The sequence below is a fragment of the Rhinopithecus bieti genome, unplaced genomic scaffold, assembly GCF_001698545.2.
Source record: "Rhinopithecus bieti isolate Rb0 unplaced genomic scaffold, ASM169854v2 scaffold_24392, whole genome shotgun sequence".
Taxonomy (NCBI): domain Eukaryota; kingdom Metazoa; phylum Chordata; class Mammalia; order Primates; family Cercopithecidae; genus Rhinopithecus; species Rhinopithecus bieti.
The window spans coordinates 4,196,527-4,224,316 of record NW_016812542.1 but is presented as its reverse complement, the minus strand read 5'-3'; the positions used below and the strand labels follow the sequence as shown (position 1 = coordinate 4,224,316).

The following is a 27,790-nucleotide window of genomic DNA, read 5'->3' as shown; positions in this document are numbered from 1 at the left end:
CCTCCCCCACCCCCAGGCTCCACCTCCCCCGACCCTATCCTTCAGGCGCGCCTCTCCTCTCTGGGACTTTCACAACCACCAGCGACATCAACCTCTCGCTTCCTGCTCCACTTCTCGGCGCCCAGATCTCCAACTGGCTCAGGCTCCCCATGTCCCCTGCCGGTACGGAGCTGCGATCAGCGGATTGTGCGGCTGAGCCATCCTCGTGACGGTCCCGCCTCACTCACCCTCCGTCACCTCCAGCACCTTAATCTGTTCTTCAGCAGCCGCCCGCACCTCCTGTACTGGGGATAGGATCCCGGTGAGCGTATCCACTAACGCCTCCTTCAATCCTTGTGCCACTGGACCCGGCAGCCCGGAGGCCGCACCAGCTGCCGCCGCCGCCGCCATCTTTTCTCCCCTCAGCCCGCCAGCCCCGCGGCCGGGACCCGCCACCGATTGACGGCCCCCGCGCGCGGCCAATCCGCGAAGCCGCGCCTGCGCACCAGAGGCGGGCGGGAGCGGGCGGAGGGCGGGGAATGAATCTAAGCCTCCAGAGACAGCGCCTCCTGCTGCCTGAACGAGAACTGCACCTTTCTCTGCAAGGATCACTGGATTTACGTGAAAACTGAGCCCTAGACAGGTTAAGGGGCTTTCCTAAAGTTGCACAGTAAGTTAGAAATCTCATTTGGAATAAAGTTCATGATATATGACTTTATATTCATGCATCTTTCAGGTGTTAGGAGAGAGGAGGCGGGATGGGAATGGATGTAGAGGGCTTTAAGGAGAGGGGTCTGGGTCACAAATAGCTCCTATTTTAAACCGCAATCTTTTCCCTCTAAACACTGAAAAAAAGTTGGCTCAAGTGACTCTCTTCATCTTAGCCTCAGGAATCCAAAGCGGGGGAAAATAAGCTAAAGCAAACTGGGAAGTGGAAGTGGGAAAACCACGGCCCAGTCCCTTGGTTTTCCAGCGTAGATGAGCCCAACCTCAAAGCTGGGAAGTGGCTGGGCAGGGGAGACACAGGCATATGAAAGGGATTTTCCTCCAGAGTGAGTGCTGTATGTGACTATGTGAGAATGAGTCCTATTTGTTGAAAATGTATACATTTTTGTTCCCTGAGAAGTTATGGCTGGACATTTAAGCGTGCGAGAACAAGAGCAGTTTGATGATACAGTTGTCAGCGGCTGGTCGTAGGAAATGGCCCACGTTGCAGAGCCGCCCCTAAATAGTGGAACAGGTGGAGAGGATGAGCGCTCCAGAGAGGCGTTAAAAATGCGGGGTGTGGCCAGGCGCAGTGGCTCACGCCTCTAATCCTAGCACTTTGGGAGGCCGAGGCAGGAGGATTGCTTAAGCCCAGGAGTTCGAGAACAGCCTGGGCAATATAGCGAGACTTCGTCTCTACAAAAAAATACGAAAATTGCCCAGGCGTGGTGGCGTGAGCCCTATAGTCCCGGATATTCGGGAGGTGGAGTTGGGAAGATCACTTGAGCCCAGGAGGACGAGGCTGCAGTGAGCAGTGATTGTGCCACTGCACTCCAGCCTGGGTGACAGAGTGACATCTTGTCTCAGAAAAAAAAAAAAAAGAAAAGAAAAAAAAAGCAAGATGTAAGCCAAGGCAGGAGGATCACTTGAGCCCCGGAGTTCCAGGCTGTAGTGTGAGTGTGTATTCACGCCTGTGAATAGCTACTGCATTCCTGTCTGGGCAAGTATATAGAGACTCTGTCTATTAAAAAAATTAAAATTAAAAAAAAAATTCAGGGCAGAGTGGCAAGCATGTAGTGGCAGAAAGGATAGGATGTCATTGGAATGGGAGGTTCTAGAGCAAACAGGAACAGGTATCTTTTAGTGAGCTGTTCAGGTTATGTGCCTTCAAAATGGTTCCCAGGAACGCTTATCAAGTGAATTCATTCTTACATGGCAAAGGAAACCAGTTACCAATTCCTAGGTCACTTCCAAGACTGTGGATGCTAGACTGGTAACAATCAGGGATTAAGTCATCTCATCAGAAGATTATTTCAAAAGAAGGCTTTCTCAATTATTTATTTATGTTTGTTTTTGAGTTGGGGGGGGTCTTGCTTTGTTGCCCAGGCTGGACAGGTGATCTTCCCACCTCAGCCTCCAGAGTAGCTAGAACTACAGGTACACCCACTGCAACTGGCTTGAAGAGAGTTCTCAACACACTTGTCACCTCCCATGTTAAGAGGGCACAGATGAGTTATGTTACTACAATTTCATAGGGCAAAGATTGCTTCTTGGACCCTTCAATTCTGCAATGGGGAATAGTAAGACTTATTTACCTTCTTGAAGTGGCCAAGAGAAGCTGAACTTGATTACAACAGCTTCTAATAGGTCAGTTCACTTTTACCCCAAGAAGAACATTTAGCAAAGTCCAGAGGGTGGTATGTTTTCAAACAGTGCAGCAACCCAGATGGAGGACTCCAGAGCCTTGACGTTTGGGCTGGATGTTTTCAGTTCTGGTGAAGGATTCTATGTCCATAATGTGTGAGCAGGGGTTCCTCCCACCCCCAACCAAGGGAGTGAGGAGACTCTAGCTTAGGATTTCCGGTTACTTCTGGTTTAGGCAAATGACCACAAGCAGTCTGGCCTTGCCAATCAAGGAATGGGCCACAAGATAAATGGAGACAGAAACCAGGCAGAGAGGGAGCTAGAGAACCAGTGGACAATACAGGAGATAACTTTATTGAAACGCAAATGGCATTGAACAGATGAATCTTGCTGGGAGGAGACATGCCAGAAGGACAGAGGGCCCAGATAGGGGTGGCCTCAGTGGTGATGAAGGAAGGCCTCTTCAGCTGGCTCTGGCATGAATTTTATTTTTAAATAATGTGTTATCTAAAATGAATTACTAAGGGGACAGCCCAGCTCTCTCTTCATGATTGTTACCGCAACTATATACAACAATTTGCTTTCCAGATTCAGTTTCGCTTTTTCTACATTAGATATAAAAGGGGGTAGGTTGAACGAGGGGAGGGTCAAATAAGAAAAAACATAAACACACAGACATACACATATCCTGGTCTGGGATTTTGCACCCAATAACTTAAAAAAAAAGTGTTGCAAAAACTTCTGCCCACTCTCCACCTGAGGAACACCATGCATTTGAGAAACACAGACTGTCACATAAACGGTGCTGCCTAAAACAGTATGGAGGCGGGGAAGGAAGCTAGCAGGGGTTGGAATTCATTTTAAAAAAAGATTGTTTTGTTAGAAAAAGCAAAAACAAAAAAGCATTAGAAAGTGGGAGGCACTGCACAGCAGTGGCCCAGAGACTGGCTGTGATATGGGAGCTCTGCCTTGATATCATCTTCGTGTCTTCGGGCATAGAGAAATGGCAGAGAAGCAGGAAAAACCCACAGGAGATGGCCAGAGGATCCACCATCAGCCTTCGGGGGACTGAGGAGGTGATTTTAGTGGAATTATTTTGTACTCACCTCCCTCGTGCTTTAGTCCTCCTCCAAACACTTAGTTCCAGAGCTCAGGAGACCTATTACTAGCAATGTATGTTTCTTTGTGCTCTGCCCAAGTTCTCACACATGGAAAACTGACAAACTTGAAACAAAACCAGTTCTAAAAAGCCTCATCTCTCCCATGGCCCAATCAGCTACTTTGTGAGTTTGTAAAGATATGAAGCTTTTCAGATTTTCTAAAAAAGGATCTTATTTGGCAGGGCGCTGTGGCTCATGCCTGTAATCCCAGCATTTTGGGAGGCTAAGGCAGTCGGATAACCTGAGGTCAGGAGATCGAGACCAGCCTGGCCAACAAGGCAAAACTCCGTCTCTACTAAAAATACAAAAATTAGCTGGGCATGGTGGCGCACGTCTGTAATCCCAGCTACTCAGGAGGCTGAGGCAGGAGAATCGCTTGAATCTGGGAGGCGGAGGTTGCAATGAGCCGAGATCGTGCCACTGGACTTCAGCCTGGGTGACAAAGCAAGACTCCTTCTCCAAAAAAAACCAAAAACAAACAAAAAAACAAAAAGAAAATATGATTTTATTCTATCACCTTGGCTGAGTACTTCCGTATCCAGGTCCTGCTATGGGGAAAAGAGAGGAGGAGCACAAGGACTGAAGTGCTCAGGGCTGTGTCTTCATTACGCAAGACTCTCCTATGAGCTGAGTAGAGTGTGAATAAGGGACCTTCCTGGGATACTGAAGCCCTACACTGTTAGCTGCCATACAGAAGGAGGTTCTGGCCCAGTTCTCAGGCCCAGCAGTGCCCTTTATAACTCAAATAAAGGAGAGGGATGTTGCTGGGAGAACACGTTGTCATGGAAATACACATTCGATTTTTTTTTAAAAACTTTTTCCATCCTATTACATAATCAGCTCAGAATAGATATAAATAATTCGGCAGAAGAGCAATCTGGAAGAGACCTCCAAATGCTTTCCTTGTTGAAGCCCCTTAGTGTGCCAGCTAGTAATTTCCAAGGCATAAGGTTTTTCTCTGAAGGTTGTGTTCAACTAGGAAAGATGCAAACATTCTCCTAACTTCCACCCAAAAGCACACATACCTTTCTTTGTTAAAATAAATGGAAAAACAGAAACACAAGGAAGCATGAGAAAGGTGACTTTGAAATTAATGTTAAAGTCTGAATTACAACCTAGAACCTTGTTATTTTGGGCCCCAAAGCCTCTCAGTGTGGGAACTCCAATACTCTAAAGGGCTTTCCCTTTAAAATAGTTGAATTTAGTGTGCATCAGAATCACCAGGAGGGTTTCTTAAAATATGGATTGCTGGGTCCTCTCACTAGAGTTTCTGATTCAGCAGATCAGGGATGGGATTGAGAATTTTGTTTCTAACAAGTTTCCAAATGCTGCTGATGCTGCTGGTCTTGTGCCATACTTTGAGAACCACTGCTTTAAGGAATGAGAAACCAGGGGATCACTCACTTAATTCCATGACCACCCTTGTCACAGAAAATTCTCCATGGTATAATGAAGAATGACCAAACCATCAAACTGGAAGGATCTAATACACATAGGTTGAATTTTCAACTGTCTTCGTGTCCCTGCAGCTTTGGCATTTTCATAGGTATCCTACCTTCAAGGCTACAACATTTTCCAGGTTACTACCACCTTTCCCAGGATCTGTGGCTGGCAGTGCTCGCTTCCAAGGCTAGGCTGAGCAGACATGCACCCATGTACCCTAGGCAGTGGGGAGTGTCAAGTTGGTGGCACCATATATCCATAATCAGGTTGATTCAGGACTCATTAAAATATAAGGCTGACTGGATTATAAGAGACAATATCTTCAGGCTTTGGCCTTTGGGGAACAGTGTTTGTAAGATCATTTTATTACTATGGCCTTCTCTGTGGAGCCGTGAACCAGAACTTGTGAGTAGTAAATCCATCTCTATTAATAAACCCTCTGCAAAAGCCCATTTTCCCATCCCATCACAGGGGTTGGCTTATGAAGTCTGCTTCTTAACTTCAGCTTAGTCAGCACCAAGGAATAAGGAAAGCAAAAATAAAGTATGATGAGGAGCCGCACTTGGTGATCTGGGTAACTTCAGCACTTATTCCCTGTGTTAGATGTGTGATTAGGACAATTCCCCCACCCTCTCCAACTACTGGGTAAACTTCAGCACTTATTTCCCTGTGTTAGGGAATGTGGCCGATTAGGGGGGGGAAACCCCCGCCAAAATTCGCCTGCACCCTCTCTCCAACTAATGGCAATAAAGAGTTCTTAAGATCTCACGTAGATACCTCCTTGATCCTCATTTGGAGGACTGAGTCCCCTTCAGTCAGGCAAATTTTACCTAAATGTGGGATTTCTATGTGGATGCCATCCCAAGTGAGGATGTGAGGTATCTCTGAGAAGCAGCAGGGTACCATTTCTCTCTTCCTACTCTTTTAGAATACTTTAGGAAGTAGTTACTCCTCAGACCACTGTAAGGGGTTATCCCTTGGAGTAGTGTGACCCTTGTTTTAGGGAGCTAGAAGTGAAGAGATGGTGAGATTAGGTACACTTAGTCTTGCAAACCAGGAAAACCAGAAGGCAAGACATTAAGAAGGAAAAAAAAACACTCTATTTTTGTCTTTAGTACTTAAGGAGTATGGCTAGATCAGCTGGAAAGTTGGCAATTCAAGACCAAAACAGTATACCAACCAATAAGGATTTCATTGTAGGGTCTTCCCATGGACTTGTAGCAGATTCGTCTTCCCTGCCAGCCTCTCCCTTCCCAATGGTTAGACATGAAAAAGACATGGGTACTTAAGGATTGACACAAAGACAGAGATAAGCACCGTAGAGCTGCCACAAAGCATAGATTTTAAAAAATACTTTGAAGCCTCAGAAGGTAGGAAACAGCAACAGTATACTGCTCTTGTGTGTGTAAGAGAGGGAGACACACACACACACACACACACACACACACACAGACATCAGGCCCCAAATTAGCCTCCAATGACCTAGTATTTTATTTTTAGTGCCTAGGCAAGGTCTGAGAAACAAGTACATTGGACAAAACTTGTTGATCTTCTTCATCCAGAAATTAAGGGACTCAGCTCAGGAACCTCTCCTGGAGTTGTGGCTCTCCCCAATGGTTGACATTAGATATTGAACTCATGTCATTTCCTAGCCAACTGTGGTGAGGGATGGAGTTGGGGGGCTGGAGAGGAAGATAATAGCACAAATTCCAGTATTAGGCTGGATTCTTCTGAAGGTGCCTGGGGGTTGAGAGTTTAGCTATGGGACCCAGTGTTTCTTTTCTGAGGGATCCCAGTAGGCTCAACCAAGAAGCAGGACATAGGTGGGAGAGAATGCTGTGGATTTGCTCCTTGCCATAAATTCTAGGGCAGTGAGTGGGGAGCTCAGGTTTTCTGCTTCAGAGAAGTCTGGATGAGTGTCCCAAGGGGTTATAGCACCATGAGGAGGCTCAGCCTTCTGCAGTTGCCACATAACCGTGATTCCTTCATGAGAATGATCGATCCCCACAGTGAGGGGCCCAGATGTGCAACTGTAAACAGGGTCCCAGGCTCCAGAGGGAAAGCCAAGGCTTCAATACCACCTCACTAGATGGAAACACACTTTCTGGAGGAAAGCTACTGGAGATCTGGGCTAAATGCAGCAGTCAGCTGAGAGTAGAGGGTGGTGGATCCCAGGAAGAGAAATAAAAAGTCATGGCATGAGGTCTCCAGAATCAACCTGCTGAGGATCCAAATAAAATTCACGGTGGTATCCATGGTTACCAGAGAGCCAAGAATCCCTTTGGGGTTGGAGGCAGTTGGAACGAAAGAAGGGGTTCTCCCCTCTCCTTTTTCTCAAGTAGCTAGTAACATCCATGGCAGAAGGCACTGGCTGGGCAGCACCAGAAAATAGAGTGAAGCGAAGTCTGAGCCTTGCCATGGAACTGGAGCTTAGGATAGGGTTTAGAAGAGACCTAGATCCCAAGCAGGCCCATCCAGTCTTCTCTTCCTTCTAAGTTAGAACAGCCAGCTCCGGGGCCTCCTCATTCTGCACAGCAGAGACCTTAAGGCAGTGATTTCAGCACCATCCTTGGACACACAGCCTCTTCCCACCACAGAATTGCATATGTTACAGCTGAGTTGGTTAGGGATCTTCACAGCTCATGGAATTAGCAGCAATAGCAATAATAGTCTCCATCATATAGAACCCTGTCATCCCTGGGAGCTTACCATGTGAATGCAGAAGCTTTTGTGAGGGGCAGCCTGGACCATCTTTTGGACCTAAATGAAAATATACTGATAAGAAGATTCAGATGTATCTACTCCTCCGTTGGGTGGAACAGAGTGATCCAGGCTGGTATGCCTATAGATTCTAATAAAGTCTTGTGCTACTTAGGAATCTGAAGAGCAAACACTTAGGCCGGTGCTCATCACATATCCCTGATCTGCAGAGTCCTGAAGCTTCAGCCTACCAGGCAGCTCAGCCGGGAAGCTGGTCCCATGGGGCTTTCAGAAATGGCAGGAAGTAGACTTGCCCACTCCTGACAAGCAAGATTCCATAGTCCTTCAGGTGCCATCTTAATTGATCCCAGATCTTCTGTCCCCAATGAATTGTACATCTAATCAAAAGCTTCTTTCTAGCTGGCTCCTTGGGTTTCAGCTACATTTCTTAGATGATCCCGAAGGTCTAGATAACAAGGGGGTGTAGCTTAATGGAGGTTAACACTTCCTATTGAACTATAAACTTAAGGGCCCAAGTCTTGTGTGTGTGTGTGTCTGTGTGTGTGTGTGTGTGTGTTAACCTAATGATTTGTACATAGTTAGTACTCAGTAAGTACTTGTCGAATGAAAGAACAGGGATTGCCAGACCTTCGAGGCAATGGGAAAGGAGCAAATCTGCAAATGTAGGATCTCTTTGGAAGGCAGGTATTGGCCACCAAGTCAAACTCCTTGAGTCTTATATTCTGATTGGGATGATCTCACATGGATATTCAGTCTCTTAAATGTGAATACTCACTTGTGAAAAATAGTAAGAGCCAGCTAGGATATTTTGATTCAGTCAGGCACCATCAGAATAGTGCAGTGAAAGGCCAAACTGGCCACAAGACAGAGGAATGTTTTCAATTTCCTGGTTTTCCTCTGGTCCATGATAAAGCTCAGAGTAGCTCTTCTATCAAGATGAGGCTATACCCTCTCATGACAGAGGCTGGCAATTGAGCTACCTAGCAGAACATGTGCTTTCTCAAAAGGGAAGTCAAGGGAACTGGGTTCCTCTTCTCCCTCTACTTCCAAGCCAATGCTTCATGTCTCATATAAGCCCCATGGATGCCAAAGATATTGGCATGGCAGGTGTCATGCCAATTATATGGAGTCAGATTCTCCAAAGAAAACCCACTTGGAAAAGCCAAACTAGCCCCTGGAAAAGCAACCCAAGCATCTCGTGGACATGTGAGGAAATGGAAAAATGGATAAAGGAAAAAAAAAAAAAGGGAAAAGAAAAAAATAAATAGGCAAACGGGAGAAAAAAATGAAAACGAAATAAAAAACAAAAATAAAAAAGTAGGGTTTATTGACTCTCATGCAGGTTAAATTAGAGGGTAGAAAGACAGAGCTGGTAGTCTTTCTCTGAAGGCTGTAAGGTTATTTTTGTGGTTTGGTGACTTCTCAGGTTGGCAGCCGTCTTGTTGATGTCCCCTATGTCATCCAGAGGGCAGGAGCGGGCAGCTGTCTTTCTACCTTGGCAACTGGTTCCTCTCTCTCCAGCTTCATCTTTTCCATTGTTTTTTGTTTGTTTGCTTGTTTTGTTTTCATTTTACCTTTTACAGATTGATTTAAACATTTTTAAAACCACATGCTTCTTTTTCTGGGCTCCAGCCAGATCTCTGGGGAGGAGTTGTTGGCAGTGGTGATGGAATTGGGAAGGGTCTGTGAGAAAATCTGGGGAGCTTCCTGCCTCCCCAGATCCCCTCACATGACTGTCTCTCTCAAGGTTGCTTGTGAGAATCATTTAGGAACTGCTGCAGTGTTTTGATGTTTTCCGAACCCCTCCCCAGAAAGCCCAGGAGTTTGTAATTGAAACAAGAAGTCAAGGGAAAGACCCAGAATCATCTTTTCCCCAAAGTCATTAGAGGAGGCCAGTATATGTGTTTAGGGGGCACAAGCTCCCAAACGCCACCCCACCATTCCTTACTAGGAAGTTTTCAAAGGTACAGCACCAAGAACCTGTCCCTCCTCTTTCATCTCCTCCTCCCTCCTGTTCTCCTCCTGGGGCTGGAGAGCCAGTGCTCTGAAAGAGGAGAGGGGAGAGGAGGAGCTGAGATAGCTGATGCCAGCGTTCTGCTGTCCGGGGGTGACAGTGATTGCCGAACCCTTAAAGTGTTGCCTGGAGGTTGGGGTCCAGGATGGTTTCTCGATCTGGAGACTCAATGTAGTTGGCAGCTTCTTGAAGTTTCAGCAGCATGGCCATCTAAAGAGGGGCAAAAAGATGGATTTATGAGAGTTGGGACTCTGGGTCCTGCCCACAGAAGGGAAACAACAACAAAATCCCAACACTTTGGGAGGCCAAGGTGGAAGGATAGCTTGAAGCCAGGAGTCCAGCCTTGAAAACAAAGAGAGACCCTGTCTCTACAACAAAAAAAAGAAAAGAAAAGAAAATCGGCCAGATGTTGTGGGAAGTCAGGGACCCTGAACGGAGGGACTGGCTGAAGCCATGGCAGAATATAAATTGTGAAGATTTCATGGACATTTATTAGTTCCCCAAATTAATACTTTTATAATTTCTTACACCTGTCTTTACTGCAATCTCTGAACGTAAATTGTGAAGATTTCATGGACATTTATCACTTCCCCAATCAATACCCTTGTGATTTCCTATGCCTGTCTTTAATCTCTTAATTCCATCATCTTCGTAAGCTGAGGAGGATGTATGTCGCCTCAGGACCCTGTGATGATTGCGTTAATTGCACAAATTGTTTGTAGAGCATGTGTGTTTGAACAATATGAAATCTGGGCACCTTGAAAAAAGAACAGGATAACAGCAATGTTCAGGGAACAAGGGAGATTAAACTCTGACTGCCGGTGAGCCGGGCAGAATGAGCCATATTTCTCTTCTTTCAAAAGCAAATAGGAGAAATATGGCTGAATTCTTTTCTGAGCAAGGGACATCCCTGAGAAAGAGAATGCGCCCCTAAGGGTAGGCCTCTAAAATGGCCGCTTTGGGGGTGGCTGTCTTTTACGGTCATAGACAAAGGGATGAAATAAGCCCTAGTGTCCCATGGCGCTCCCAGGCTTATTAGGACGAGGAAATTCCCGCCTAATAAATTTTGGTCAGACCAGTTATCTGCTCTCAAACCCTGTCTCCTGATAAGATGTTATCAATGACAATGTGCTCCGGAAACTTCATTAGCAATTTTAATTTCGCCCTGTGGTCCTGTGATCTCTCTCCCTGCCTCCATTTACTTTGTGATATTTTATTATCTTGTGAAGCATGTGATCTCTGTGACCCACACCCTATTTGTGCACTCCCTCCCTTGTGAAAATCGCTAATAAAAACTTGCTGGTTTTATAGCTAAGGGGGGCATCACGGAACCTGCCAACACGTGATGTCTCCCCTGGACACCCAGCTTTAAAATTTCTCTCTTTTGTACTCTTTCTCTTTATTTCTCAGACCAGCCGACACTTAGGGAAATAGAAAAGAACCCACATTGACTATCAGGGGCGGGTTCCCCTGATAGCCAGGCGTGGTGGCACACAAGTATAGTCCCAGCTACTCAGGATGCTGAAGCCCAGGTGGGAGGATGACTCGAGCCTATGAGCCTAGGAGTTGGAGGTGGCAGTGAGCTTTGATATCATCATTGCATTCCAGCCTAGATGAAAGAGCAAGACTCTGTCTCCAAAAATAAAAAAAAAATCTAGACCGTGGGTCTGATTCTTGGTTTCTCAGTGATGAAGAGCTCAGAGTTTAGAGTGGTTTGTGAAAAGACAATGATGATTGCTTCAATGATAACCGGTGCATGAACTCATTTAGCTGAAGCAGTCTTCAGGATAGCGTCAGAGGAGAAGCAGAAGTAGAGAGAGTGCTAGTGTGCACTACTGCTCTACTTCTTTGGTTGATATTCCTACATCATGGGATCTACCTGACACGTGGGTCTTTGCTAGTATACATCTTGCTGGGATGCATTATTATTTAGCTTAAGCCAGGTCTCAAGCATATGATCTTTATAACCCCAGATTCTGATATTCAGAGCTCCTCACTGGCCTCAGCCTGGTCCTGGCCTTGCTAGTACTCACTCTTTACTCTCCAGGCCCCCATCAGTGTATGCATGAAAAGTGTGAAGAATTCAGGGTTTTTTTAAACTTATTTTTTCTTTTTTGAAATACAGGCAGGGTCTCATTATGTTGCCCAGGCTGGTTTTGAACTCAAACAATCCTCCCACCTCGGCCTCTCAAAGTGCTGAGATTACAGGTGTGAGCCACCCTGCTGGTCAATAATTCAGTTCTATAATAGTCTTATTTTTACTCTAGAATGGCTTCTACTCACCAGAGGATCTGAGTCCAGAGAACTAGGCGTGCTATCTTTGACTGTCCTATCTTCAGGAGGTGAGGCAATGCTGTGAGGGCCCACGGTGGGTGGGGGCAGGTGGTACAGCTTTGATTGGTCCTGTTGGGCTGATGGCCAGGGAAGTGTGTCCCGGACCCATTCTACTGGGTCCTCCCAAGCAGCTTTCTGTCCGTGGACCTGGAAAGAAGGTGAAATATGATTACTGTGGGGAATTCACAGATTAGAGGCTTGTTTATGCAGTCTCTTGGTAGTTCCTACAAAAAATATGCTCCTTAAAAATGTGCACTTCCTGGCCGGGCACAGTGGCTCATGCCTGTAATCCCAGCACTTAGGGAGGCCAAGGCGGGCAGATCACTTGAGGTCAGAAGTTCGAGACCAGCCTGGACAACGTGGTGAAACCCTGTTTCTACTAAAAATAAAAAATAAAAAAAAAAATTAGCCAAGCGTGGCAGTGTGTGCCTGTATAGTCCTACCTACTTGGGAGGCTGAGGCAGGAGAATCACTTGAACCTGTGGAGGTTGCAGTGAGCCACTGCACTCCAGCCTGGATGACAGAGCAAGACTGCCTCAAAAAAAAAAGGTGCACTTCCTCGAATGTAAATCCTTGAGGCTCTGCTTTCTGTGGAGTTTTCCTGAGTTTCCAAACAAGGAAATAAGTTGGTATAAATTGTAAGATAATTTTGGAGGACAATTTAGCAGATTGTATTAAAACTTTAAAAAATATTTATTTTTTCAATTTATTTTTTAATCAACAAAAATTATATGCATTTATGATGTATAAGTTGATGTTATGAAATATGTATTTGCTGTGGGATGGCTAAATCAAGCTAATTAACATATGTATTACCTCACATATATTTTTTTCCCAGAGGGAGTTTTGCTCTTGTTGCCCAGGCTGGAGTGCAATGGTTCAATTTTGGCTCACTGCAATCTCCGCCTCCTGGGTTCAAGCGATTCTCCTGCTTCAGCCTCCCAACTAGCTGGGATTACAGGCATGCGCCACATGCACTGGGCTAATTTTTTGTATGTAGTAGAGACGGGGTTTCATCATGTTGGTCAGATTGATCTTGAACTCCTGACCTCAGATGATCCACCTGCCTCGGCCTCCCAAAGTGCTGGGATTAACAGGCGTGAGCCACTGTGCCTGGCTTTTACCTCACATATTTTTGTGTGTGTGGTGAGAACACTTAAAATCTATTCTTGGCCGGGCGGCCAGGTGTGGTAGCTCACACCTGTTAATCCCAGCTACTTGGAAGGCTGAGGCAGGAGAATCGCTTAAACCCAGGAGGTGAAGGTTGCAGGGGGCCGAAATCCCGCCATTGCACTCCAGCCTGGGCATAAGAGTGAAATTCCATCTCAAAAAAATAAATAGAAACTTTTCTCTTAGTGATTTTCAAGTATATGATACATTGTTATTAACTATAGTCACCATATTGTACAATATATCTCTTGAACTTATTCCTCCTGTTTAACTGAAATTTTGTATCCTTTGACTAACATCTCCTCAACCACTACTGTCCACTTACCCCCATGCCCAGCCTCTGGTAACCATCATTCTACTTTTTGCTGCTCTGAGTTTGACTTCATTAGATTCCATGTATAAGTGAGATCATACAGTATTTGTCTTTCTATGCCTGCCTTATTTCACTTAACCTAATGTCCTCCAGGTTTATCTATGTTATTGTAAATGACAGAATTTCTTCCCCATCCCCCAACCACCCCACTTTTTTTTAAGAGACAAGGTCTCGCTATGTTGCCTAGGCTAGACTTTAACTCCTGGTCTCAAGGGATCCTCTGGCCTCAGCTTCCAGAGTAGCTGCTGGGACTACAGGCATGCATCATCATGCCTGGCTTTGAATTTCCTTCTTTTTTACAACTGAATAATTTTCCATCATGTGTATATATACCACATTTTCTTTATCCATTCATCTACTGATGGATGCCTAGGTTGCATTAAAACTTAACATGCACAAATCTTATGACCCTGCAATTTCATTTTCAAGTAGGAAATTTTCCACTTTAGTCATAATACTTAAATATTTTTTACTTTCTTGAAAACAAATGTTATCTGTGTGAAGATGCTTTTAAATTGAAAAGCTATTAATAATAATGCAACATTTCCTTAAAATAACATAATTTATAAATGAAATAATGATTTCTGGCATCAGTCTGACAGCATCTTCAGAAATTTACTGTATCACCGGGAGATACCTATCTCAATAACAAATTACTTTTACAGATAATATATGACCAGTTGGGTCTAACAATTACATCACAGTTTATTAGTGCTAAAATGGACTTTAGTGATCATTATAATCTAATTTACAGGTAAGAAAACTGAGGTGGTTTAAAAAAAAAGGACATGTTTCTTTTGCACTAAGTTTTTATTCTAACTTTTAATTTTAATTGTCATTTATTTTTGAGACAGGGTCTCACTCTGTTGTCCAGGCTGGAGTATAATGATGAGAACATGGCTCACTATTGCCTATATATCCTGGGCTCAAGTGATCTTCTGCCCTCACCCTCCAGAGTAGCTGGACTACACGTGTGCACCACCATGCCTGGCTAATTTTTTTTATTTTCTGTAGAGACAGGGTCTTCCATGTTGCCTAAGCTCCTGGGCTCAAGTAGTCCTCTCGCCTCAGCCTTCTGAAATGCTGGGATTACAGGCGAGAGCTACTGGGCCCGGCCTTATTCTAACTCTTTTTTTTGAGACAGAGTCTCGCTCTGTTGCCCAGGCTGGAGTGCAGTGGCGCCATCTCAGCTCACTGCAAGCTCTGCCTCCTGGGTTCACGCCATTCTCCTGCCTCAGCCTCCTGAGTAGCTGAGACCACAAAAAAAAAATTAGCCTGGCTAATTTTTTCTATTTTTAGTAGAGACAAGGTCTCACCAGGATGGTCTTGATCTCCTGACCTCGTGATCCACCTGCCTCGGCCTCCCAAAGTGCTGGGATTACAGGCGTGAGCCACTGTGCCCGGCCTCCTTATTCTAACTTTTAAAAATCTTTTTACATATTTTGTTTTGTCTTCAAAAGACTCCAGTGATTTAGGTAGAGCAGAAGGTGATACCTCCTTTTTTTTTTTTTTACATATGAGGATATTTAAAAAGTAACTTGGTCAATATAACATACTTAGTAGCTAGTAAGTAGCTAAACTAAGGTTTTTTTTTAAATTAGCATTTTACTTAATTCTTAGCTCAATTATTTTTCTGTGTGCTCTGACTCCTAGAGAGTGGTTTAAATTGGACTTAGAGCCAGAAGGCCTAGGGCTGGAGAGATGGCCCCAGAGGCAGTGGTCATTGTGCCATTTGCTGAATGGCAGGTGGAGGCAGGAAAGCAGCTTAGTCTATCTAGTGCCTTGCTCCACCTGGTAGAAAAAGAACCTAACTAATCCCAGTAGTCCCATGCCTAACATTAAATAAACATTTCTACTTTGTTAGGTAGGACAGCCTGATCTTGGGGTTTGAGTGAAGAGGGTAGGGCTCACCTTGATCCCATCCTTGGCTCCTTCCTGTAAATAGGGAATGATAGAGTTGTTCCACAGGTCAATGAACCAGGTCCGGAAGTCCTCAATGCCAATGGGACAGGACAGAAAGAAGCAAGGACCTAGGGAAGAGGATGAGGCCATGAAGACGGCTGGGAACGTAGATCTTCCCAGTTTTGTGCCTCTTTTACTCCTTAGTACCAGACAGAGGGGTCTGACAGCCAAAGAATTAAAGGAAATTTAGAGTTGTCAAGACTTAGTGGGTGCTGACTGCCTAGATGGCAATCTCATAAGTCCTGCTTCACAAGGTAGACGTGAGATAAGGGAGTGAGGAAAGCTGTTTAATTCCCTCCTACATATGTGCCCTTCTTTTTTTCTGTTAATTTTGGGAAAAAAACAGGGAGAGGAGTTAGCTTTCTGGTGATTGAAGTGGTGCTGTGTTGGGAAGGCTTGTTAAGTGGTTCTAAGTCTGAAGCCACAAGGCTTGCAGCTCCTTTACATGCTGAAGTGTCCAGGAAGGAAAGGGAGCATCCCTCCAGGTGGTACAGTGGAAAAGGGAAGCCACCTCCTGACCCCCAGGGGGAAGGTGGACCCCAGTACCGATGAGGAAGTCTGAGGTGCTGTGCTTCTCAAGGAAGGTGTGGAGATGATACCACAGCTTGGGTACCCAGTCGAGCACCCGAAGCAGCTCTTCCTTGTTGGCATTGATGTCGCTGTCTGACTCTACCAGCTTCCTCCTCAGGTAACGAACCAGGAAGCCATTGGCTGGCTCCACGTTGTTGGAGAAGGTCAACATCCTGCCACCAAGGATGGGGAAAGTGGGGTCAGAGTGGCAATGGGGACATTGTCAGGGTTCAGCCCCTGCCAGTCCGTCCCTTCTTCTCACTAATGCCTACTTGGTTTCTTTTCAAGTAATAGTGGGGACATCTGAACTCAGAGCAGCAGCCCTGGGGTGGTAGAGCTGATTCTCAAATCGGTAGCCCTCTTCAGATAACCTTCTGACGTCACTGACCCAGATCAGCGTGTGCGGGCAGAGAATTTCCTAATTCTGCTTAGAGCAACCTACCTGGCTCTCTCTTAGCTTTGCAGTCCTTTTCTCTCCTCAAGTGTCCTCCTCCACCTTGAAACTGACATGACAAATACATCTATTTTCTCTTTCCAGCCCAAAAAGCTCTGGATACTTCTCTTTCCTTCTCCTATCTACTGCCTTCTGGCCAGAGTCCAGGATTGAAGTTTCTTGGATAGGGTCAGAAGGTTCATCCAGAGCCAGAGTTCTTACCTGAAGCTCAAGTGCAAGCCATGGTTGGGTGTCATTTTTACAGGCTGATTGGTGGTACCTATAATATAGGGACTGCAGGGAGAAAGGGGAAAAAGATTCACTTAGACATGCCTTCACACTTGCTTTCTGCCACGTGCACACAACTCATAGGTTGTCCTGGACGGAGTTCTCCCTCCTCCCCCTTCAGTGAGTTTTGTCTTGACCCCAGCTTACTTACCATTTATGATACTTGCAGGTGAGGGCCCCATTGACCAACTCACTGATGGAGCCTGCTTCACTCAGGTCATCCAATAGGATCACCAGGGGCACATCCCCAATTCCTGTTTCCCGGTCTATCTGGTTGGCCAGGTTGGAAAGATACAGTTGCAGATCCTGGAATAAAAGAAGGCTGTGGGTCCACACTTGGGAATAAGCAGCTGGATCAGCCTCGGAAATCAGGATTTTGAAGAAGTTTTACTATCTAGATTCCCCTGGGGCCTTTAGTTCCTTGGAAATTTGATTATAGAATCAGATTACCACAGTGATAAGCAGTGGTTCCAAAGCCTCTAAAGCAACCCTCTTAAGCAGCAGCCCCAAAATTCCCCAAAGATGGGGGACATATGCTATTTCCTAGGTGGATTTTCATGGGTACCATGGACTACTGTTAACGCGCATGCCTCCCCCAGCGGGTAAGAGCAAAGATTTGAACCAACTCCATAGTATTAGGGTGTGCTCAAGAGACATCAGTTTTGGCAGGGGAGGGTACAATATGTACCATTTAATTCCGAGTGCTTCTTCCCAGAAAGGCCAAGGTCAGAGAGTAATACTGAGAAGAGAAGTAGAAGGAAGAGAACAAAAGAGAAGGGATGGATTGACGGGGCTGGCAGACAGTGGGGTAGAAATGAGGAGGATGCAGTTTCATCAATGACTAACCGAGGAGGAAGGTGCACAAAGCAAGGAACAGTGTGGAGAGGAAAGCCTTTCTCCACAAAGGCAAGGGAAAGTGTGGAGAAACAAGTTAAGGGCAAGAGGTTGGAAAGAAATTGTGGGGAGGGAAAGGAGAAGACTGGAAAAGGGGATAGACAGAGAGGGAAGGAAATGAACACAGAAGAGGAGAAGAAAGATGAAGGCAGAGATGAGGAAAAGGGAACAATGAGGCAGGAAGGGGCTGGGGAAAGGTCTTGGGGAAGGCTGAGGCATGAACAAAGGCTGACAGGGGTGTCGGGCGGCAGCCACCTTGCAAGACTGCTGGTGCATGTTGAAGGTGCTGACGATGCCCTCCGTGACCTCACGGCCAGAGCGCTCCACCAGGTACTCGGCCAAGCGATTGGTCAGGTAGGTCTTGCCCGTGCCGCTGGGGCCCGAGAGGACGAGGCGCCGGTGCTTCAGCAGGAGGCTTATGTAGTGCTGCATCATCGGCTTGGGGATCAGCGTCTCAAACACCAGGCTGTCGACGCATTTCTCCTTCAGACCTGAACCCCCACCCCAGAAAGCACGAGTCTTGACCAGGGTCTTGAGGATAGCAAGGGATCCTAAAGGGCTTTTCTTTCTTCATCTAGGAGCCCCCTGAAGAAACTCAGAGCCACTTGCCCCATGGTTCCATAAGAGTCCCTTAACCCCAGTTTTGAAAACTTAAATCTTTTAGGGACATGCTCTGAGCTGGGGTGAGGAGTGAAGTAAAATCCTAGGCTTAGCAAAAGTCTCCCTGGGAGCCAAAGTTAGGACTGGGTCTTATTCATCTTTTTATATCTCACATTACTTAAGCATCTTCATATTATACCTTCTCAGTGAGTTCTTGGTGAATGAATGCATGATGGATTATTTGATGATCCTGTCCCTGCCTTCATGCCACACCACCTCACCCCAAGAGACAAAGACTGACCTTTGAGGGAGACTGATATGTTATTGACACCTCGACGGCAAGGAGGCATCTCAGGGGGTTCTGCATCCAACACTCGTTTCACGTGGCTGATGCTGTAGCCGTGGATGGACTCAGTGCTTAGTCCCAGGGTAGAGGCTGGGTCCATTTTAGAAATATAGTCCTGACAGAAAAGACAGGCAGAACAAGAAGAAAATACACAAACACAGGTGTAAAAGCTACAACAAAGAATGTCTATCAGAGGAAACAGAAGTAGATGGAGAAAGTGCAGAGCATATGCTTTTCCTAGGCAGCATTTCTCCATAAAGCCTCAAAGGTCCCCAGGGAGTGCCTGGATGGTTTAATATCCCATGAGAAGCCATGCATGGTGGCACATGCCTGTAATCCCAGCTACTCAGGAGGCTGTGACAGGAGAATTACTTAAGCCCAGGAGTTCAAGGCTGCAGTGAGGTGTGATCACGCCACTGCCCTCCAGCCTGGGAGACAAGAATGAGACTCCGTCTCTAAAAAAGTATATATATCCCATGAGAGGATGAGCAACCTTTTTGAGTACAGGTATCCCTTTACCTTGAACACTTGGAAAACAGCTTCATCCAGCATCTTCCAGTCAACTTTTCCACTGACCTTGCTACATCCCAGGAAGAATTCCTGCTGCTTCAAGTCCTATAAGACCAAGGAAGGAAAAGCTCTTGAGCTTCACTGCAGATGACTCCATGAACCGGGGTCCTAAAGGCCTTAGGAGTTGAGTTCTTTGGTTTTGGAGGTACCCAGGGCCCAGATTTTCTTGGATAAATGTAACAGTATTTGTTTCTTCCCACCGGGGCTCTCCCTGAAGTTCCTTACCCCTTTGATGATGTGCTGCGGGGGCATCCTCACCACCACCCGGAGGGTCACTTCCTCCTTTGGACCACAAGTACTGATGCCATCCATGGGTGACAGGTCTGTGGGGATTGAAAAGAACCAACTGGTTTTAGAAGTACCTGCAGCCTTTCCTAAACTTTCCAATCACTATCCTTTCCAAATAATTCTATTTGCCACAGAGAAGGAATGGAGGTCCCAAGCTCAAAAGTAGTTAAGGTTGAAGGACCATTACAACTCAGTGTCTCAGGACACTGGCATCTGCTTGACTTGGGCATTGTTACCTCTCTGACCAGAGCAAGTGCAATGGTGTAACACTGAAATAAGCCCCTTTCTTCCCTTCACCCTTATAGATTCTTCTCCCGCACAGGTACCTGTGTCTGCAAGACTGGGGCTGAAGGAATGGGTGAGTGCCAGGCCCAGGGAGCGGCGCGGGGAAGATAACGCAGATGATCCAGGGACCTGCCCTGGAGTGGAGCCTGATGAGGGGCCTGGGGCTACCTTCAGCCGGTCATTCTCTGCTTTCAGCAGGTCCACCTCCAACTGTGGTGAGAACAGATAGAGTAGGGTGGCAGATTGGACAGTAGCAAATCTTGGTCTTCCCTTTCCTGCAGCTGTCCACCCAGACGCTGACCTGCATGTTGTGCATGGTCTCCCGAAGCTGATCCAGTTGGTGGGCAGAGTTGAGGGCCTCCAAGCGGATGTCTGTAAGCTTCATTTCCTTCTCCCATAGCTCAGAACGCAGCTCCGATACCTCCTTCTTCTCCGGCTCCTCCTCCTCATTTGGATGGAACAGCCTAGTGTGGGGGGCTGGGTGAGCGGGGCCCCTGTAAGATAGCAAGAGTTAAGCCAAGCTACGTGAAGAAGCACTAGAGTTACTAGAGAATATGAAGAGGCATGGTTGGTGGTCTTGGCTCCTCCTGCCCATAGATACTCAATCAGTATGAGAAGAAAGGTCCATATGTTGGTCTCATATGCCCAGGGAGAGATCAGTAATAAGTACTGCTTGTCTAAGGTCTAATGGTCTCCTGTCAACTCTAGCCCACAGCTTACACTGGTAACAGGCTGGGTGGCAGGGAGCCAGAGAGCACTTACTCAGTGACATCAGTGCCCACGGAGGATGAGGTGGACGACTTGATGGAGGGTGAAGCAGTCTCCGTAGAACCATGCTGTAGTTTGGGGGATGAGGGAGCCGAGGAGTCGGGTGTAGCAATCTCCTCTATATCCGAGTATGAGGAAGCTGACTTGGGCCCCTTTTTTATACTGAACGCTTTGTTGAAGGAACTTCGAAGCTAGAAAAAAGCAGATCCAGGTAGAGGGACATCAGGACTCCACTATTGGGATGGGGGAGGACTGGATTGGGACTTCTGAGACAGAGAGAGCTGGAGGCAGGGGATTTACTTTAATTAAGCCACCCTCTATAACACTTCACTTGATTCATAGAATACAGACAGAAGAGTTGCCTAGAAATCAGGACCATGGAGGTGGAGCTTGCAGTGAGCTGAGATTGAGCCACTGCACTCCAGCCTGGCAACAGAGTGAGATTCCATCTCAAAAAACAGAAAGAAAGAACGAAAGACCGAAAGAATGAAAGAACGAAAGAAAGAAAGAAAGGAAGAAAGAAAATTAGGACCGAGAGAAAGAACAGAATCTTCTAGCTTGCTGCTGTTGTAGGCTATGGGAATTTCCTGGGTGTTCTGTTGCTCATAGGGGGAACTGTGCCCCTGATGGGGACAGAGAGAAGTTCCCAGAGGTCACAATGTATACAGCTCAGTGATCCAATCCCACCTTCTGCAGCAGAATAACCGTTCAGTCTAGAACCTAGCTCACTGTGGGCCTCAGATGCCACCTCATGATGCCTCTGACTAGGGCTCATCAGCCCAGAATCTGTTCATCTAGTCATCTATCAACCAGAAACTGACAATATGATTCTGTGGAGAACATGAGAAGGCAGTGGGCTCAAGATTCTGTTAGTATTTCTTGTGCCCAGGACATCACAGAATGGTTAAAACAGCCAGACATAAGCATTTTCTATGATTTCCAATGTCCTAGAAGAAGAGCTATTTCCCAGCATTTCCTTAGAGTACTTGGGGCATTATAATCTGATTGTAGCTCGTTTGATCTTGATGTTGATGAGCTTGGGTGTTAGGGATGTGAACTAGAGATGCAAACCAGGGTCCTGTCCCATACCCATCCACATGCATCCATACAGCATGCACACACCACACACCACACACACACACACACACACACACAGGGACACAAATATGAAATGGCAGCAAGAGGCAGAGAGTAAAGGAGGGGTCAAAGGTTATAGGGGACAAAGGCAAACCAGATATTTGGGACAGTGAGAAAAAAGAAGGAAAAATTTGAGGGTACACTTTCTAAGTGTCTCTCCTAGAACACAGGAAGGCCATCAGGTGATGGATGGAGCTGGTGGGTGGTGCATCTTGGGGTTTCCACCAGGCAAGACATAAAGAGGACCAACTTGGCTGTGGTGGAGATATGAATGAGTGAGTATGTGTGCAGCTGGCTGGCTCCAGGTGACTTCTTATCACTGAGCAGTCAGGGCTCAAAAATACCATAAAGCTTAGTTCTCTGCAGAGATGAAGAACTGAGCCTGAAAAGGCCAGAGAGTTGACTTGCTTGAAACTGCCTAATTGACGTAAGACTTAGGACTAGAACTCAGGCTTCCTAATTTTCAATCCAGTGAAGTTTCTCCATACCACTGCCTCATGGGATGCTGTGTGTGTGTGTGTGTGTGTGTGTGTGTGTGTGTGTGTGTGTATAAGGAGATCCTATGACAAGCTGCCTGGAGCATATGCCCCTAAGATCAATAAGATCTTAAGTGAGAATATATGTAGTTCAGTATTCCCAAAGCCAGAACTGTTGGGAGATGTTTGATGTTACGTGGCTAATGGTTCCATGGTTAAATGAGTTTAGGGAACAATGGATTAAGCAAAATGAAACAAGAGTATTTGCTGGGGGATATCTCAGAACTTTTTCTGTGCAGATGTAGAAAATGCAGTACTTAGGCTGGGCGCAGTGGCTCATGCCTGTAATTCCTGCACTTTGGGAGGTGGAGGTGGGCGAATCACCTGAGGTCAGGAGTTTGAGACCAGCCTGGCCAAGATGGTGAAACCCCGTCTCTACTAAAAATACAAAAATTTGCCGGACATGTTGGTCCATGCCTGTAATCCCAGCTATTCGGGAGGCTGAGGCAGGGGAATTGCTTGAACCCGGGAGGCCGAGGTTGCAGTGAACCAAGATTGCACCACTGCATTCCAGCCTGGGTGACAGAGTGAGACTCTGCCTCAGAAAAAAAATAAATAAATAAAAATAAAAATAAAAAAATAAAAAAAATAAAAAAGAGAGAGACAAAATGCAGTACTTCTCAAATTTATTTGATGATGGTATCACTTTTTTCTTTCTTTGGAGACAGGGTCTCACTCTATCACCCAGGTTAGAGTGCAATGATGCAATCTTGGCTCACTTAACCTCCCAGGCTCAAGCTATCCTCCCACCTCAGCCCCCAAGTAGCTGGGACCACAGGCACGCATCACCATACCCAGTACATTGTTGCATTTTTAGTAGAGGCGGGGTTTCACCATGTTGCCCAGGCTGATCTTGAACTCCTGAGCTCAAGTGATCCGCCCACTTCAGCCTCCCAAAGTTCTGGGATTACAGGCCTGAGCCTCCGAGCCCAGTCAATGGTATCACATTTTAAGGAGCATCTCAATGGGCTGGCAATCAGTGGAACACACTTTGGGAAATGTTAATCTAAAAAATCAAATTTAAATAAGTATCAGGCTCTTCCTATGTTGACTATACCCTACTCAGTCAGTGCTCTAGCTAAGCTGGCCTTCTCCATCTTCCACAGCTTCTCTTCTGAATAGTGTCTATGTAGAAAGCATCCCAACACATTCCTCTCTACCCATCACAGTTCCATCTCAGTTTAACTTTTACCTCCTTTGAGAAGTCTTCCCTGCCTATTGTAATCACCGTCTCGTCATCTGTGAACTCCTTTAGCACTTACTGCTCGAATAAGCATTGTGGCACTGTTGGATTGCTATTAATTTTATATGTATAATTTTTTTGGTCTCCCCAGTAATACTGCGGGCTCCTTAATGACGAGATTATAGATTCTATTTTTCATATCCTTCACAACACCTAGCACAATGTTGGGGTAGGGTTAGAGTGGACCTCAGGTATCTGGTTTGTAACAGAAATTCTGGATGCATTTTCTGTTCATCTTAAACTATACTCTCATCCCTGAAATGTCTTTGGGAACTCCATGGATGCTTAGACAGTTTTAGGCTTTGGGGTGACTTGAGTGTGCCCTCCTGGTCTCTGTCCCTCACCTATCTCTGGTTCATCCTACTCTAGAGCTAAATCTTCAGGTTAGGCCCAGGCTGCACTGGCCTGTGGAAACTGTGGTCAAGGTAACTTTCATCCAGTGACTCTCTTCCATGTTGGGTCTCTAGGTATTATGCAACCAAAAGAAGAAGGTTCATTTTCTGGATAGGAGGAGCTCAATTTAACTGCTTTTTATAACAGGCCAATTTTATAACAGGGGAAGATAGTAGGGAATATATTTGAATTTTGTTTGACTTTCCCATTTGGCCCCCAACCAGACCACTCCTCTGTCCTCACATGGGGCAGCTGTGGATGGACCATGCAGTGGAGTGAGTTAGGAACTCTGGGTGGTTGTTACAGTTAGTGTTATGAGTGGTCATTCATTTTTGTTTTTAGGGGAAGAGAGTTGCTCTGGAAATAGGGAAGGTATGGCAAAGGGAAAGAGAAAATAAGGGGATAGGAACTGCGTCTCTTACCTCATATACCTGGAAAAAAATAGGGATTTGGAGTCAGCATTTTGAAGGAAAAAAAAAAAAGAATCAACACTTAATCACTCATTTCACACAGCTGGTACCTGTCTGCATTATACAAAGGTCTGGGGGCGTGTCTTACTGAACAGGGGACAGAGGAGCAGGACATGTCCACCTGGGGATGCTTTCTTACCACAGTCAGCAAGAGGGGCTGAGACTGTCTAGACCTGCCTGAGGAATTTCATAAAGGTCAGTTTAGGATTATGCAAGAGAAAAACACCACACGCACGAAAATGACTTCTGGACCTACCAAAGGTAATAATAAAGAGTCTTTTGAAGTAATCTGGAAAGCTCCACAAAGCATCTCCAAAATTAAAGAAATGACCTCCAGGAGTCTAGAATGAACAGCTTTGTTCATAAAATCTCTCCATAGTATAGAAGGGAGTGGGGGAATGGGGGGGACAGAACTGATAAGATGTTTCCTTCTGAGTATTTCCTCATCATCCTTCTGCTGCCAAATACATCTGGCCTAACCAAATGGAGAGCCCAAAGAAAGCCCAAAGAAAGCAGATACATATATATAAAGGTCAGAGGGGTGGCCTTGGGGACAAGTAGGGAATGACTGAGGGAAGGGAGAATTTGGGAGACGGTGCTCTGAGCGGACATCACACTAGGGCTCAGTGTTAGATGGGACTACACCTTGGTTAATCCCAGAAGGATTCGATCCCTATGCTGAGGTGAAGGCGGTCCACCACGGTTCTACCTAGTTCCCCACCCCCCAAACCTTTACCTACCCAACTCTTTTTTTTCTTCTTTTTCGCATCAGCATCCTTGCTGCTGCCGATGCTGGAATGGCTAGTGATGCTGTTGAGGCTTGAGATGCTATCTGAGGAGTTTTGTCTCTTGATCCGAAGTTCTAGGGCCAAGTACAAGTGGGGAAAAACAGAAGAGATTTAGAGAGGACATGAGACTTCAGGCAAGTCTAGTGGCAGAAGATAAGAGAAAGGAGAACCAACCAACTCCTCAATCCACATTATTCATTTTTTTGGATCATTCATTCAGCAAACATTTATTGAGTCCCAATCATGTTTCAACATAGAAAAAGTGCAAAAGGTAAGAATTAAATAAGAAATGATTCCTTTTCTCAAGAACCAGAAGTTAGCATGGAGTCATGAACTCAGCTTGAATCAGTCTAAGGGACTTGATAACTAAAGGCAGCTCTGCTTTATGCAGAGGACAGCTCAACCATACCATTTTTCATGATTAGATTTTTTTTATGTTTTTTTTTTTTTTTGAGACGGAGTCTCGCTCTGCTCGCGCAGCCGGGCTGGAGTGCAGTGGCCGGATCTCAGCTCACTGCAAGGCTCCGGCCCTCACGCCGGTTTAAGCCAATGTCTCCTGCCTCAGGCCTCCGCCGCAGCTAGCTGGGACTACGCGCAGCGGCGCACCGCCACCACGCCACGGCTAGTTTTTTGCTATTTTTTTTAGGTAGCGTCGGGGCTTCGCGCGTGTTAGCATGATGTCGTCGGACGTCTCGCTGACTCGTGATGCCGCCCCGTGCCTCGCGCCTCCCAAAGTGTGCTGGCGATTACAGGCTTCGAGCCACCGGCGCCACGGGCCTCAACTGACGCTTTTTCTAGCAATACTTAGCTATCTGGTGGTCCAAGGCCAAGAACTAGCCATGTACTAGCCAAGTACATCACTAGCCATGTACTCTGCATTCCACCTGAAAGAGCTTCAGTTTTCTCATCTGGTGGGTAGAAAATCTTCGCTTTCTGAGGTGGTTTGTGATGGCACAAAAAAAAAATCTGCTTTTCTACAACAGGGAAGGAAGGGGTTAACAAAAGATGTTTGAGAACTGAAAGAATAGGAGTTTTTCAGATGGGAATTTTGGAAAATGTATTTAGGGCTGAAGAAAAGGTACAAGCAAAGGCACTGTCCAGGGAACTGGCTTTGCTTTGAGGAACTGTGGGTAGTCTGGAATGGAAGCAGCAGAGGGCATGTGTGGGGGTACAGAAAAAAGTGAGGGTGAGATTAGGCTCAGGCCAGATCAGGGACAGTCCTCAATGTCTTTTTTCCTTTTTCTTTTCTTTCTTTCTTTTTTTTTTTTTTTTTTGAGACAGAGTCTCGCTCTGTCACCCAGGCTGGAGTGCAGTGGCATGATCTCGGCTCACTGCAACCTCCACTTTCTGGGTTCAAGCAATTCTCTGCCTAAGCCTCCCGAGTAGCTGGGATTACAGGTGCTCGCCACCAGGCCCACTAATTTTTTTATATTTTTAGTAGAGATGGGGTTTCACCATGTTGACCAGGCTGTTCTTAAACTCTTGACCTCATGATCCACCAGTACCTCAGCCTCCCAAAGTGCTGGGATTACAGGCATGAGCCACTGCGCCCAGACTTCTTTTTCTTTCTTTCATTTTTGTTAATGAGACAGGGTCTTGCTGTGTTGCCCAGGGTCGTCTTGAACTGCTGGGTTCAAGTGATCATCTTGCCACTGCTTCCCAAAGTGCTGGGATTATAGGCGTGAGCCAACACGCCCAGCCCCTCAATGTCTTTTCTTTTTTTTTTTTTTTTTTTTTTTTTTGAGAAGGTGTTTCACTCTTCTTGCCCAGGCTAGAGTGCAGTGACGTGATCTTGGCTCACTGAAACCTCTGCCTCCTGGGTTCAAAACGATTCTGCTGTCTCAGCTTCTCGAGTAGCTGAGATTACAAGGCTCCTGCCACCACACCCAGCTAATTTTTGTATTTTTAGTAGAGATGGGGTTTCGCCATGTTGGCCAGGCTGGTCTCGAACTCCTGACCTCAGGTGATTCACCTGCCTCAGCCTCCCAAAGTGCTGGGATTACAGGGATGAGCCACCGTGCTTGGCCCCATCAATGTCTTTTAAAGGAAATTTGCCTCTGTGCCATAGATAATGGAGAACAGAAATTCTGAATCTAAGGCAAAATATTATCTGATTTTAAAAATCCGTTTTATTTTAAAATAATTATAGATTCATAGGAAGTTGCAAAGAAATGCACAGGGAGGGCCTCTGCACATTTCACTCAACCTCGTCCAATGCAAATATCGTGCCTAACTATGGTGCGATGTCAAAGATTTTTTAGACTGGGCTCAGTGGCTCACAACTGTAACCCCAGCACTCAGGGAGGCCAAGGCAGGACGATCACTCAAGCCCAAGAGTTTGAGAGCAGCCTGGGCAACATAGTGAGGCCCTCGTGTCTATTTAAAAAAAATTTTTTAGGCCGGGCGCGGTGGCTCAACCCTGTAATCACAGCACTTTGGGAGGCCGAGACGGGCGGATCACGAGGTCAGGAGATCGAGACCATCCTGGCTAACATGGTGAAACCCCGTCTCTACTAAAAAAAATACAAAAAACTAGCCCAGCGTGGTGGCGGGCGCCTGTAGTCCCAGCTACTCGGAGGCTGAGGCGGGAGAATGGCGTAAGCCCGGGAGGCGGAGCTTGCAGTGAGCTGAGATCGCGCCACTGCTGTCCAGCTTGGGTGTGAGGGCGTGTCTCCG

The 27,790-nt window shown here is 46.1% G+C and overlaps 2 protein-coding genes across 14 annotated transcripts in view; both read right to left on the bottom strand.

Annotated features, from left to right (window-relative positions):
- IPO9 (importin 9) overlaps window positions 1–490 on the bottom strand; it is a 58,412-nt gene extending 57,922 nt beyond the window's left edge. The window contains exon 1 of the mRNA XM_017896477.1: window positions 228–490. Within this exon, the coding sequence (XP_017751966.1) occupies window positions 228–390 (163 nt within the window). The 5' untranslated portion in view covers window positions 391–490. The remainder of the gene's footprint in view (window positions 1–227) is intronic.
- Window positions 491–6,398: 5,908 nt separating this feature from the next.
- NAV1 (neuron navigator 1) overlaps window positions 6,399–27,790 on the bottom strand; it is a 288,276-nt gene continuing 266,884 nt past the window's right edge. For 8 of the 13 annotated variants that reach the window (XM_017896463.1, XM_017896466.1, XM_017896470.1 and 5 more), the window contains 15 exons: window positions 25,067–25,188; window positions 24,279–24,287; window positions 20,542–20,738; window positions 20,081–20,273; window positions 19,821–19,989; window positions 19,432–19,529; window positions 19,156–19,251; window positions 18,592–18,751; window positions 17,946–18,181; window positions 16,948–17,102; window positions 16,731–16,802; window positions 16,052–16,248; window positions 15,455–15,573; window positions 11,950–12,147; window positions 6,399–9,876 (listed from right to left, as the gene is read on the bottom strand). In XM_017896463.1, coding sequence (XP_017751952.1) covers window positions 9,781–9,876; window positions 11,950–12,147; window positions 15,455–15,573; window positions 16,052–16,248; window positions 16,731–16,802; window positions 16,948–17,102; window positions 17,946–18,181; window positions 18,592–18,751; window positions 19,156–19,251; window positions 19,432–19,529; window positions 19,821–19,989; window positions 20,081–20,273; window positions 20,542–20,738; window positions 24,279–24,287; window positions 25,067–25,188 — 2,117 coding nt within the window. In that variant the 3' untranslated portion in view covers window positions 6,399–9,780. The remainder of the gene's footprint in view (window positions 9,877–11,949; window positions 12,148–15,454; window positions 15,574–16,051; window positions 16,249–16,730; window positions 16,803–16,947; window positions 17,103–17,945; window positions 18,182–18,591; window positions 18,752–19,155; window positions 19,252–19,431; window positions 19,530–19,820; window positions 19,990–20,080; window positions 20,274–20,541; window positions 20,739–24,278; window positions 24,288–25,066; window positions 25,189–27,790) is intronic. The other 5 variants (XM_017896464.1, XM_017896468.1, XM_017896472.1 and 2 more) reach the window with 1 other exon arrangement.